This window comes from Nannobrachium achirus, assembly GCF_963921795.1.
Source record: "Nannobrachium achirus genome assembly, chromosome: 11".
In the NCBI taxonomy this organism is placed as follows: Eukaryota; Metazoa; Chordata; class Actinopteri; order Myctophiformes; family Myctophidae; genus Nannobrachium; species Nannobrachium achirus.
In genome coordinates this window covers 7,815,797-7,829,401 of record NC_137820.1, presented here as the reverse complement: position 1 = coordinate 7,829,401, position 13,605 = coordinate 7,815,797, and the positions used below count along the sequence as shown (strand labels likewise).

The following is a 13,605-nucleotide window of genomic DNA, read 5'->3' as shown; positions in this document are numbered from 1 at the left end:
GGGGTCCTTCACATGAAAAGGTTTGAGAACCATTGACATAGAAACAAAAAACCTTAGAAGTATTCAAAAGACACGGGTCAAAATTGGGTAAAAATGCCAATGTTCACGATAAAATAAAATAAAAAAGCAGATCTACAAGCTCGCAGCGCGGCACTCGGTGCCCCCATAAAGGCCAGGGCGACCATGGAATCCACTTTGAGAACCTCTGTTCTAAATCACTGCTCTCACAGTGTCCCAAAAGAGAAATGTTTTGCACATCCACAGGGGGGCAGTCTTGTTATACATACCATAATGAATTGTTAAAAACATCATCACAAATGACCTGTCTTTTAGTTCTACTGGATCTCTTCTCTACAAGTCCCTCCCTAACATTTGAGTCTAGTTTTCATTTGATATCGTCATTATATTTAGTCTTAGTTTTAGTCACATCATAGCTTCGTTTTTATGTAGTCTTTGTGAGTGAAAAAAGGTAGTCAACATTTTTCTTTCTTTTTTTTGTAAAAACGTTAGTCTGTGAAATGAACACTGCTCCTAATGATAACCGATGGTTTGCATGTCTGCATTATTCTTTTTTAAACCCATTCAGAACGGGTACACTATATTGTGTATCATTATTTTATGCTTTAACTATTGAAAAATAGCAGATATACAAGCTTGCAGCGCGGCACCGAGGCACCGAGTGCCGCGCTGCGAGCTTGTAGATCTGCTATTTTTGAAAAATCGTGAAAATTTAAATTTTGACCCGATTCTATAAGCGTCTTTTGAATCCTTCTAAGATTTTTTTAAAAAACCTACGTTTCTATGTCAGCAATCTGGCTCGCCATCGTCAAAGAAAAGGTCCTTTTCACTTAAATGGAGCTCAGTTAGTCTGTTCTTGAGAGACTACTATGTCAGTGGTTCTCAAACCTTTTAATGTGAAGGACCCCCAAAATGACATGTATTTGGCCACGGACCCCCATCTCAAAATATCTAGTTCCAGGGACCACCCAGAAGCAAAATTTGAGTTAAAAAACGTTCGCTTTGAAAATACATATATTCAAAGATTTGCACACATTTTCACGACTCTTTCAAAAATAGCAGATCTACAAGCTCGCAGCGCGGCACTCGGTGCCGCGCTGTGAGCTTGTATATCTGCTATTTTTCACTGGTTAAAGCATTCAATAATTCTAGGCCTAAAATGACTTTCTTGCGTGTGTGTGTGCATGCATGTGTGTGTGTGTGTGTGTGTGTCTGTGCACGTGCACGTGCACTGCAGGTGATCGAGTGTCTGAAGGAGAACAAGAGGCATCTCTCCCAGCGCTGTCACCACCGTGTCTTCAAGCTGCAGGAGGTGGAGATGATGGACCCAGAGCTGGACTACCAGCTCATGAGGGTCTGCAAGCAGATGATCAGGGTATGCAACCTTCTCAAAGCTCTTAAGCTATAGTGTTGCTTGCTGAAAATCATTTAAAACCTGCCCAAATTGACCCAAAAGAAATGACGGCTCCTCCAATTAGCGCAGGGGGTGGGGGTGGGTTTAACAAATAACCAATCCGTGCCGTCAAAGTCCCTCCCCTCAAGAAATCGCTCAAACAGGGCACAACGTCAGACTCAAGCTTCAGCCGAGTCTGAAATCAGGCTACCAAAAGATATTATAAAATCAATAAAATAGGTAGAACAGGTCAGCTACAGTATATCCATATCTGGAGTCAGCTCCATATAATTATGGACATGTCTTGGCCATATATGGAGCGTGACATGAGGCGTGACACACGGATGGACGGACAGACAGACAGACATGATCTGCAGGTTTTCATACTAAATGCGACCTACGGTTGCAACAAGCATCTGTTCCTTTTGAGTGAAGCCCACTAAACTAGCCTATGACTCAAAGGGATTTATCTCATTTCAGGATTTTAGTTTTCAGGACGGACAAATCCAGTTTAAATTTGACAGAAAATCAGCTTTCCCCTCCTGTTCTGGCTTTGCGCTGACTGAGCACATTTCCCTGCATGTTTGCACAAAGAAATGTTAAAGTATTTATTTTAAGACCAGAGAAAGACTTCCTGTAACACACAACAAGACACTAACAAAACATGTTGATTTTGGACTTGCACTTGCCTCATCACAATTACACTGTCTGCAGACTAAGTGGTCGAACCTCTCATTTAGTGGCCCTTTGTACTGTGTTGACCGGTGTCCCCCAGGGCTCCACACTAGGGCCTCCCCCATTTCTTCCCCTCTTATCTTTTCACCAAAAATAGCCGATCTGCAGGATCTTGTTGTGACACTGTGCAGTCATTGTCTGGGTTGATTTATACGTACACAATATTATTGTTTTGACTGCATTCCTGTAGCGTTAGATCCTTGTCACGAAGGAAACACAACAGTTTGCATTCTGTATATGGGGGATCTGTAAACACGAGTTGACCACAACCACAGACTGAGTTTAGATGTTAGCGATAACCTAATTGTTACATACCGTACATACAGATGTGCTGTTTCAAGTCTTCAGTATTTAACGCTCTTTTCCGGGAAATCTCCTGCAAATGTATTGTTTTCCCACAGGTTTCTTTCCCTGTTTTGAAATGGCATAGGGCCTATCCACCTGTTTTGAAATGGCATAGGGCCTATCCACCTGTTTTGAAATGGCATAGGGCCTATCCACCTGTAGTACCAGGATGCCACGTTCTTACATTTCTAGTGCACGGATCAATTTTTAGTGCACGGATCGTGCCATATATGCACCATATGTGTAGTACTTTTTAACAGCTTTCAAACAAAAAAATCCGCTTGGAAATCCGTTCAGGCATTCATGAGATAGAAGCCTTCAAAGTCAGACAAAACAAACACTGCCACCTTCCTAAATTTCTAGTGCACGGATCAATTTTTAGTGCACGGATCGTGCACGCCCATGCCTAGATCATGCACCATATGTGTAGTACTTTTTAACAGCTTTCAAACAAAAAAATCCGCTTGGAAATCCGTTCAGGCATTCATGAGATACAAGCCTTCAAAGTCAGACAAAGCAGCCATTTTTGACATTTTGAAAGATGTGTTTGTTATGGGGCTAAACATGCAATTTCGCAATTGCGATCATGCCTAATACATTTGAGGCATTTTTAGATTTTTTTTTATAAAAAAAGATTTTGAAAAAAAAAATGTTTTTTTTTTTTTTTTTTTTTTTTTTTTTTCAAAATGGCTTCCAACTCGGGAAACTCGGGCTATGGCAGCCTGGGACTACTGTAATAACTCGGGAAACTCGGGCCTTGGCAGTCAATGAGTTAAGGTTAACAGCAGACATACAAGCTCACGTCGCGTCGCAGATGCAACCGGTGTGAGCTTGTAGATCACTCTAGGCTGCGGCGCCGGAAGCTGCCTGCACATTCTGCGCAATGCACGATGGGATGTTGGAAAGTTGTGGATACTATCAGGACTTTTGGAGTGGAATGAATTACAAATCATGAAATGAATAACATACAAAAAAAGTAAACACATTAAAAGCGTAATTGACAAAACATGGCCCCCTCGCGTATTAGAAGGGCAATACCGGTCAGCAGAACCAAGGGCATGTGTTTTCAATGAATCTAACGTGGTTAAATGGAGTTTGAAGTTACAATGGGAGGGCAAGTGTCTAATATCAAGTATCTAAATAATACTGAAACGAGCAACTCAAAAACTGTCTGCTGTGTTCACAAAAAGCCTAAGTAGACGTTAGAATGACCCCAGACATGTTTGAAACCCAAATATCCCTTTAAACCTGATTTATGGCTTGTAGTACCAGGGTGTGACATGCCGAACATACATATCCAAACTTTTCAAGCTCAGATATTTTCGGCCGTATTGACACGGCCGTATGACGCAGGGGTGTGTGTATCCATGAAGGCTTGTGCATGTGTACACTATGTAACGTGTGTGTGTGCACGTGCGTGTGTGTTTTCCAGCGCTTCTGCACGGAGGCAGACAGTAAGAACGTGCTGCAGTGTCTCACTAGTGTGTGTGTGTGTGTGTGTGTGTGTGTGTGTGTGTGTGTGTGTGTGTGTGTGTGTGTGTGTGTGTGTGTGTGTGTGTGTGTGTGTGTGTGTGTGTGTGTGTGTGTGTGTGTGTGTGTGTGTGTGTGTGTGTGTGTGTGTGTGTGTGTGTGTGTGTGTGTGTAAACAGAGGTTCTGCACAGAGGCAGACAGTAAGAACGTACTGCAGTGTCTGAAGCAGAACAAGAACAGTGAGCTGATGGACCCCAAGTGTAAACAGATGATCACCAAGAGACAGATCACACAGAATACAGGTACACACACACACACACAAACCTGCCTGCTGTATTTGAACGACTACATCAAACACATATTATACAACCGGTAGTTCCGACGAAGCAATCCGATAACCATTTACCCATGGTGATATTGAGCATTATGGAATGGGTCTCATCAAACAAAGATTTTAGCTGTGCTGGTCGCAAAAAAAGCTGCCGGATTGCCATCATTGTTTCCGTAGGCGAGGCCTTAAATATCTTAATTACAATGAAGTTGATATGTTTTTTTAAGGGTAACTGTTGTGTACCTTTACTCACGATAACACACATCCTCTCTTGTAATATTGCTTTAGATTCTGGCAAATACTGCGGCATGGTCATGCTGGACCTCAAAAAAGGCTTTTGACACTCAATTCTACTGAATAAGCTGGAGGTCATCTCAATCTCTTCACTCCTCCTAACCTTGTACTGTATTTTGTGTGTGAATGTGTGCAGACTACAGGTTGAATCCAGTGCTCAGGAAGTCGTGTAAAGCAGACATCCCTAAGTTCTGCCAGAGCATCCTGAACAAGGCAGCAGGAGACAGTGAACTGGAGGGCCAGGTCATCTCCTGTCTGAAGCTCAAATACGCTGACCAGGTACACACACACACACACACACACACACACACACACACACACACACACACACACACACACACACAGGCCTGTCACAATTATTATATAATCGTCTAATCACAATTATTTGACATAATCGTAATTATTGTCATAATCATTGCTATGTCAAAAAAAATTCATATATTTTCAGCTTGTAGATCAGATACAGTATTTCCTGTATTTCCACTGCGCAACAGTGTGACACTCAGGCTCTGCTAATCAACCATGCCATCATGTCATAATACTAAATTAGCTTATTTTACTTGTTAAAAGCAACATTTTACCTGACAGTAATATGGGTGCAAAATGTAAATGTTTAATATATTAAGTTAATATCTCACTCATTAAAAATATATTTAATAGAATAACCAATTTTTATTTACGCAACGGGTAGTAGGTGTAGAACCATTTAGTTCAGGGGTCTTCAACGTTTTCAGGCCAGGGACCCCCCCTGGGGGTTGGGCTACAACATATATTGTATATTTATGTATAACATTTTAACCATATTATTGTGCATTCAATACTATGCTATTAAAACCAGTAAGACTCCCTAATCGGGAGATAAGCGACCGTCACTATTTTTGCGCCTGATTAGCCTTTGTTTGAATTGACACCGTCTCACACCTGGCGAGAAGTGTCACACTTTCTCTGTGTAAAGGTTTGGATCTCCCACTGATTCACCCATGATGAATTGCCAATGGCAGCAGACCCTCAAATGTCGCATCTGTATGTGTACTGACCTGCGTGTTGTTTTGTGTGTGTGTGTGTGTGTGTGTGTGTGTGTGTGGTCAGCGCCTGTCCCCAGACTGTGAGGACCAGATCAGGGTCATCCTACAGGAGTCTGCCCTGGACTACAGGCTGGACCCCCAGCTCCAGATCCACTGCACGGAGGAGGTGGGTCACACTGTTTGTTTTATGCCAGGGGTTTTCAGACGTTTTCATATAGACAACCCAAATGTATGTGAGGATTGTAATCTTTATATATAATATCGTTGATATTCAGACGTGACCATCTATTTGAAGCAAATTTCAATTGAAAGTTTCCCAATAAATTTCAGTTTCCGTTTGCTTTTCCTAACGTTGTTCTGTCGTGTGTGTGTGTGTGTGTGTGTGTGTGTGTGTGTGTGTGTGTGTGTGTGTGTGTGTGTGTGTGTGTGTGTGTGTGTGTGTGTGTGTGTGTGTGTGTGTGTGTGTGTGTGTGTGTGTGTGTGTGTGTGTGTGTGTGTGTGTGTGTGTGTGTGTGTGTGTGTGTGTGTGTGTGTGTGTGTGTGTGTGTGCACGCGTGCAGATCTCTCGTCTGTGTCCAGAGGAGGCAGCAGCCCAGGAGCAGACTGGTCAGGTGGAGGAGTGTCTGAAGGTCAACCTGCTGAAGATCAAACTGGAGGGCTGCAAGAAGGTACAAATCTTCGGTTTCGTCGGGGATCGTGGCAAATGAGTTAAAAGCTAAAGAATAAAAGTGTGTTTTAACCCATTTAGGCCTAGAATTATTGAATGCTTTAACCAGTGAAAAATAGCAGATATACAAGCTCACAGCGCGGCACCGAGTGCCGCGCTGCGAGCTTGTAGATCTGCTATTTTTGAATTAGTCATGAAAATGTGTGCAAATCTTTGAATATTATGTATTTTCAAAGCGAACGTTTGTAACTCAAATTTTGCTTCTGGGTGGTCCCTGGAACTAAATATTTTGAGATGCGGGTCCGTGGCCAAATAAATATCAGTTTGGGGGTCCTTCACATGAAAAGGTTTGTGAACCACTGACATAGTAGACTCTCAAGAACAGACTAACTGAGCTCCAGTTAAGTGAAAAGGACCTTTTCTTTGACGATGGCTGGCCAGATTGCTGACATAGAAACATAGGTTTTTCCAAAAATCTTAGAAGGATTCAAAAGACACTTATAGAATCGGGTCAAAATTCTAATTTTCACGATTTTTCAAAAAAATAGCAGATCTACAAGCTCGCAGCGCGGCACTCGGTGCCGCGCTGTGAGCTTGTAGATCTGCTATTTTTTTATATTTAACCTGCTGAAGATCAAACTGGAGGGCTGCAAGAAGGTACACCACACCTGCTCTTCTTATCTTCTCCTGCCGACAAACACAAAGAAACACAAAATAAAAGCCTCCAAGCCTGTGCTGTGACGTGTGATTCAAAATAACGGCGCAGTTCGGCCAGTGGAGACGCCCCTATACTCTATAGTATAGAGCTTAACAACACACGCGCATATAACTAAAGCCTGCACTTGACACTTTTGTGCTGTGCTCAAAATAAACTTGACACTTGTACTTTGAAAGGCCTCTCATTTTATTTATCTTCTGTGCTGGGTGTTTTTTAATGGGTTGGCATGGTACAAAAGAGAAATTAGAATTAGTGAAAACGGCTCACAACACACTTTGAAAAGATAAAAATATACTGTCTTGTTTTGTTCACCACTAGAAAATGCAGACATAACTTAGAAGATATAACTGTTTATTTACAACAGCCAAAAATGTAATACAGTTGTAAAACATGGGCTGTAGGAAACAATTAAGGAAACCATAAAATGTGAATTAACGTTCATACTCAGCATTTCCTTAAAGCTTATTCGAATTCGCCTTTACTTTAACATTAAAACCCGAACTACTGTCATACTCAAGATAACTTATAACGTGTCGGGTTAATAAAGTAACGCGCTACGTGCCTGACATGACAGCGTCCCAGAGCGTCCCCACCCGGGTGCCGCCACGGGCCAATCAGAGGCAAGCGGAACGAGAGGGGCGTCTCCACTGGCCGAACTGCGCCGTTATTTTGAATCACGCTGCTGTGACGTAGAGTTCTCGACACTACCCCACCCAACCCCACGTTTTTCAGGCCGGGCCGAGCCTCGTGTTTTGTTAAAAAATAAAATGTTGCCCCCTCAAGAAACGTACATAATTGAACATAGACATAGAAAACAAACATGAACATAAAAACATAATAACGCCTCCTTGGACAAAAAAAAAAGTCCTGGCAGAATTCAGAAGCACAGAAACTGAAATTTTGGTAGGCCAATCAGAGGCAGGTGTGGGCGCGTCTTTTTGAACGTAGCTCTCAAGATGATCAGGGACGCTTGCTCTGGCAATGTAAACATTCCAATAAAGCTCCTTTGAATTGAATGGATAAGTCCCGGAAAAGACACACTGTGATTGGCCAGTAGTCACTTTGAGTGGTAGCGTGTCGTCTACACTTCCACACTTCCGCCTGGACCTTTTTCGCAGGTCGCTCCAGTGAACAGCAGCGGCCAATGAGGTGTCTACTAGCTTTCTATATTTTGGTGTTGAACGTGTTGTTTGTTCTTGTTGATTCCTTTGCAGGAGGTGTTGAACATGCTGAAGGAGAGTAAAGCAGACATCTTCGTGGACCCCGTCCTGCACACGGCCTGTGCCCTGGACATCAAACACCACTGTGCAGCCATCCCGCCGGGACGAGGCCGACGTACGTACACATGCACACACTTCAGATTTTAGGGTTTTCCTGCCCCTTTCATAAAAACCTTAACAATAAAGTAATATACGTACTAGTATGAGAAGGTGACTTACTGGAGTGTGATTAACTAATTTGCTGCAATTTTAAACATAGCTGAACTGCATCGCGCACGATCTGTGCATGTATCTTGTAGGTGGCGTGTACAGTCTGTACACCCGACCACAGCTTTATCTTGTAGGTGGCGTGTACAGTCTGTACACCCGACCACACGACCTGTGCATGTATCCTGTAGGTGGCGTGTACAGTCTGTACACCCGACCACAGCTTGTAGGTGGCGTGTACAGTCTGTACACCCGACCACAGCTTGTAGGTGGCGTGTACAGTCTGTACACCCGACCACAGCTTGTAGGTGGCGTGTACAGTCTGTACACCCGACCACAGCTTGTAGGTGGCGTGTACAGTCTGTACACCCGACCACAGCTTGTAGGTGGCGTGTACAGTCTGTACACCCGACCACACGATCTGTGCATGTATCCTGTAGGTGGCGTGTACAGTCTGTACACCCGACCACAGCTTGTAGGTGGCGTGTACAGTCTGTACACCCGACCACAGCTTGTAGGTGGCGTGTACAGTCTGTACACCCGACCACACGATCTGTGCATGTATCCTGTAGGTGGCGTGTACAGTCTGTACACCCGACCACAGCTTGTAGGTGGCGTGTACAGTCTGTACACCCGACCACAGCTTGTAGGTGGCGTGTACAGTCTGTACACCCGACCACACGATCTGTGCATGTATCCTGTAGGTGGCGTGTACAGTCTGTACACCCGACCACAGCTTTCGAATAAAACAATCCCATTGGAAAATGGTATCTGCCACTGTTTACAGAAAAACGAATGTAAAAGGCCGAGCTGTGCGCTATGGTCCTGCGTGGGCACGTTTGCGCACATAGCAGACGATCTGTGCGCAGATCATATGCCAGGCGGGTAAAAGACTCATAACAGTTTCCAAATAAAAAAAGAATCGCGTGAAAAAAAGACCATTCTATGGCCGTGCAGCTCCTTCCTTTGTTTACAGGCAAACCTATGGAAGCGGAGCTATGACGCGGCCTCAGAGCGGATACGGAAACCTAGATCCGGTCAAAACAGGAAATGCGGCCGCATACAGTTAGGAGGCGGGCCTAAAGAGTCTGAATCGGCGATAAACAGCGATCATACTTTTAATTGTTTTATAATGATTAAAGCTAATTAAATCTTCTGGTTGTTTCGGTCATGGCAGGGCGGTACAGCGGGAAATCTTCGGTTTCGTCGGGGATCGTGGCAAATGAGTTAAAAGCTAAAGAATAAAAGTGTGTTTTAAGAAGGGATTTAAAAGTCTCAATGGAGTTTGCACTTCTAATATAGAGGGGCGGGCTGTTCCAAAGGCTGCTGCAGAGGCGCCCCTACTCCTCAGCGACTCAGTCACCCTTTGTTAGCCTCCTGGTTGGTCCCTGACTGACCAAACAGCAGGCTCTATCTGCCTTGTCCCGCCCTGGTTCCGCCTTTTTTATGTTGAATTAGCTAAAACATAATTTTTGGAGAAATAAAAACATTTAAAAACATGCTGATTCACTATGCTGCCACTGAGCAGCTCCAATTGACTGAAACAAAGTTTGAAATTAGAATTGAGCACACAGAATAACAATTTGAAGCAACTGAATTAACATGGCAGTGGATGGAATGTCCCACTGAATGTCCCACCAAGACACAGCAACCAATGGGTGTGGAGAGGGGCAGGACAATGGGCGGGACTTGACAAAGGGTGAATTTAGAAGCATAGAAAGGTTTGTATCAAGATGTGAATCTAGGGAAGTTCTGAGTGACGCCACAGCAGCATGTAATGGATCTAAGAGATGGAGGAATATTATTCCAATCAAATGGAGCTTTGTAGCAGAATTGTCCTACGTCCAACCTTAAAGGACAACTCCGCCCTAAATCACTTCTAGGCTCATTTTCTCATTGATCCAAAATTACTGTCCATGGGGTCTATTAGGCAGAAACGCCCCTGTTGTCCAGTTTCCCCAGCAGAACCCAGCAGCTCTCATAGCATAGAGTGGAGCCTATAAGCCTATCGCTTTTACACTATTTTTTGCAGTCAAAAGTGATTGCTTTTTTCATGAATGTGTTACTATTTGTCAATACAAACACATCCATGCCTAGGTTGTCCCACACAAGCCACCACAATCTCATAAATCGTGTTTTGGGGTGAGCATTCGGCACAACTGCCAATCAAAGTGACTGTACTGGCCTATCACAGGGCATCTTTTCCGGGACTCTGTAAAACACATAAAAGCATAACATCTGTTTAGCAGAGTGTGGTGGCTTTTGTGGGACAACGATGGCATGGATGGGTTTGTAATGACAACTAGTAACACATTCATGAAAAATAAAATAACATTTGACCACAACAAATAGTGTAAAAGCAATAGGCTTATAGGCTCCACTCTATGCTATGAGAGCTGCTGGGTTTTGCTGGGGAAACTGGACAACAGGGGCATTTCTGCCTAATAGAAGCAATTTGTTTACCATCTTGCTTAACTCATTTACCCCCATTTTAAGACCCCTTCTGAGGGTCCACACCGCCAGGATTTTGCCTACCTTTAACGTGGGCGCGCGCGCGAATCCATTGCGCGATGGTTCACCGATTCCATTCACAATACGATCCAGTCAGTGTAAGCTACAAAACCCAACAGCCTGCCATTTCCCAAAGCGAAACCGATTGAGCCCAGCGTGGCCGTTGCATAACATTAAACAGGATGGGATTTCGGCAGACAGGATACAGGCGTCGTTGTCCCGCCCCCCCATTTCCGTTTTGGAAGATTTGGATCCGGTTTTTGTGAATAGGGCCCTTCCATAGAGCGCTATGGACGGCGAATCGGCGATCATACTTTTTTGTTTTATAGTTATTAAAGCTAATTGATAACTCGTCATACTCGTCATAAGCAGAGTGGACCCATAAATATAGCTCGTCAAACTCGTCCTATGCAGTGGGTGAGTTAAATGCAATTTTTTCTCCTCAGAGATGTCGTGTCTGATGGAGGCCTTGCAGGACAAGAGAGTCCGTCTGCAGCCAGAATGTAAGAAGAGACTGCAGGACCGCATCGATATGTGGAGCTACGCTGCCAAGGTAAAAAAAAAAAAAACACAAATTTGCAGATCTACAAGCTTGCAGCGTGGCACTCGGTGCCGTGCTGTCAGCTTGTACATCTGTTATGTTTTAACCCATTCAGAGCGGGTACACAGTATTGTATATCATTATTTTATGCTTTAACTATTGAAAAATAGCAGATATACAGGCTCACAGCGCGGCACCGAGTGCCGCGCTGCGAGCTTGTAGATCTGCTATTTTTGAAAAATCGTGAAAATTAGAATTTTGACCCGATTCTACAAGTGTCTTTTGAATCCTTCTAAGATTTTTTGAAAAACCTATGTTTCTATGTCAGCAATCTGGCCAGCCATCGTCAAAGGAAAGGTCCTTTTCACTTCAACTGGAGCTCAGTTAGTCTGTTCTTGAGAGACTACTATGTCAGTGGTTCTCAAACCTTTACATGTGAAGGACCGCCAAACTGATATTTATTTGGCCACGGACCCCCATCTCAAAATATCTAGTTCCAGGGACCACCCAGAAGCAAAATTTGAGTTACAGACGTTCGCTTTGAAAATACATATATTCAAAGATTTGCACACATTTTCACGACTTTTCCAAAAATAGCAGATCTACAAGCTTGCAGCGCGGCACTCGGTGCCGCGCTGTGAGCTTGTATATCTGCTATTTTTCACTGGTTAAAGCATTCAATAAGTTTAGGCCTAAATGGGTTAATAGTTAAAGCAATAAATAATTCTAGGCCTAAATGGGTTCATGATCTTCCCCCCTCCACCACCAGGTGGCGCCGGCGGACGGCTTCTCGGACCTGGCCATGCAGGTGATGACGTCGCCGTCCAAGAACTACATCCTGGCCATGTCGGGCCTGGGCGTTGCGCTGCTCTTCCTCATGGGGGCGCTGTGCGGACGTATCACCAAGCGCGTCACGCAGGAGCTCAAGGACAGGTAGAGACCACCATGCCACCACCACCACCACCACAAGACCAAGAGACCAGAGAGAAGAGAGAGAACCCAGGAACCAAATAACTTAAAAACACACAAAAAGAGAGAACAAAAAGCTTCCCGGAGAAAGAGAGACCCTGAGGCCTCGTTCTCACAGTAGAAGCACCTGCCCTGTCCTTGTCCTTGGGGTATGAGGTGGTGGAGGGCGTCGTCCAATTCATTCCCCTTGGAAGTCACATGGTTTCATGCCTCTGGCAAGCCTCTTGGCTTAAAGCAGGCCTGCTTGAAGCCAAGAGGCTTGCCAGAGGCATGAAACCATGAAGCTTCCATAGGGAATGAATTGGACGACACCTTCCCCCCCCTCATCCCCCAAGGAGAGTGACAGGGCATACGACTTTACTGTGTGTAGGAAGCCTGAGGCTGAATTCACACATTTAAGGCACACGCCTTGTGCTTTACCTAGGGGGAGGCGGGGGGGGGTAAAGCACCGTCCAATTCATTCCCTATGGAAGTCACGTCTGGATGAGGAAAGCTTGCTTCATGGCTTAAGGACAGCCTCAAGGAAAGCTTAGAGCAAGCTTTCCTTGTCAAAACATGCGACTTCCATAGCGAAATGAATTGGACGGTGCTTTACCCCCCCGCCTCCGCCTAGGTAAAGCGCAAGGCGTGTGCCTTAACTGTGTGAACGCGGCCTGACAATGACGTTAATCTGCGGAAGACGACGAAGAAGGAAAGAACGGCTGTGTTGCTGCCGTGCCGCCGCCCCCTCCGCCAGCGAAAGACCACACCTCCCAACCTCTAAACTCCTCCCCTTCCTGTGTACAAAGCCCCGCCCTTCGGGCCCTCCTTCCTTCCCCCTTTCTCCTCTTTAGCTTTTTAGTTTTGATTTAATTTCCCAACTTTGTTGTCGTGCTCCTAAACCCAGGAGGCAGGGACGGGGCGGGCCGCTGGGGAGTGATTGCTCCTCCCTCCCTGTCAGTCTGTTGTGTTATGGTTGGTTGGGAGGGACTATACCTCTCATCCCAGAAACCAACCCGCCTTTCCCTGAAACAGTGGTTCTCAAAGTAGATTTCAGGGACTCCCTAGGTTCCTTTATGGTGGTCTAAATCAGTGGTTCTCAACCTGTCCCCAGATGATTAACTTAATGTGCAACATTGTTTTCTCTCTCTACAGTAAACAAACCAACATAACGTTTAAGT

At 44.6% G+C, this 13,605-nt stretch overlaps 1 protein-coding gene across 1 annotated transcript in view; it reads left to right on the top strand.

Moving 5' to 3' along the window:
- The window catches only part of LOC308293692 (Golgi apparatus protein 1-like), a gene marked incomplete at its 5' end in the record, with an annotated part of 112,108 nt that extends 99,484 nt beyond the window's left edge, over positions 1-12,624 (top strand). Inside the window, 8 exons of the mRNA XM_080736287.1 lie at positions 1,256-1,393; positions 4,141-4,264; positions 4,724-4,866; positions 5,677-5,778; positions 6,173-6,280; positions 8,212-8,332; positions 11,382-11,488; positions 12,246-12,624. Coding sequence (XP_080592413.1) covers positions 1,256-1,393; positions 4,141-4,264; positions 4,724-4,866; positions 5,677-5,778; positions 6,173-6,280; positions 8,212-8,332; positions 11,382-11,488; positions 12,246-12,413 — 1,011 coding nt within the window. The 3' untranslated portion in view covers positions 12,414-12,624. The remainder of the gene's footprint in view (positions 1-1,255; positions 1,394-4,140; positions 4,265-4,723; positions 4,867-5,676; positions 5,779-6,172; positions 6,281-8,211; positions 8,333-11,381; positions 11,489-12,245) is intronic.
- Positions 12,625-13,605: the final 981 nt, after the last annotated feature.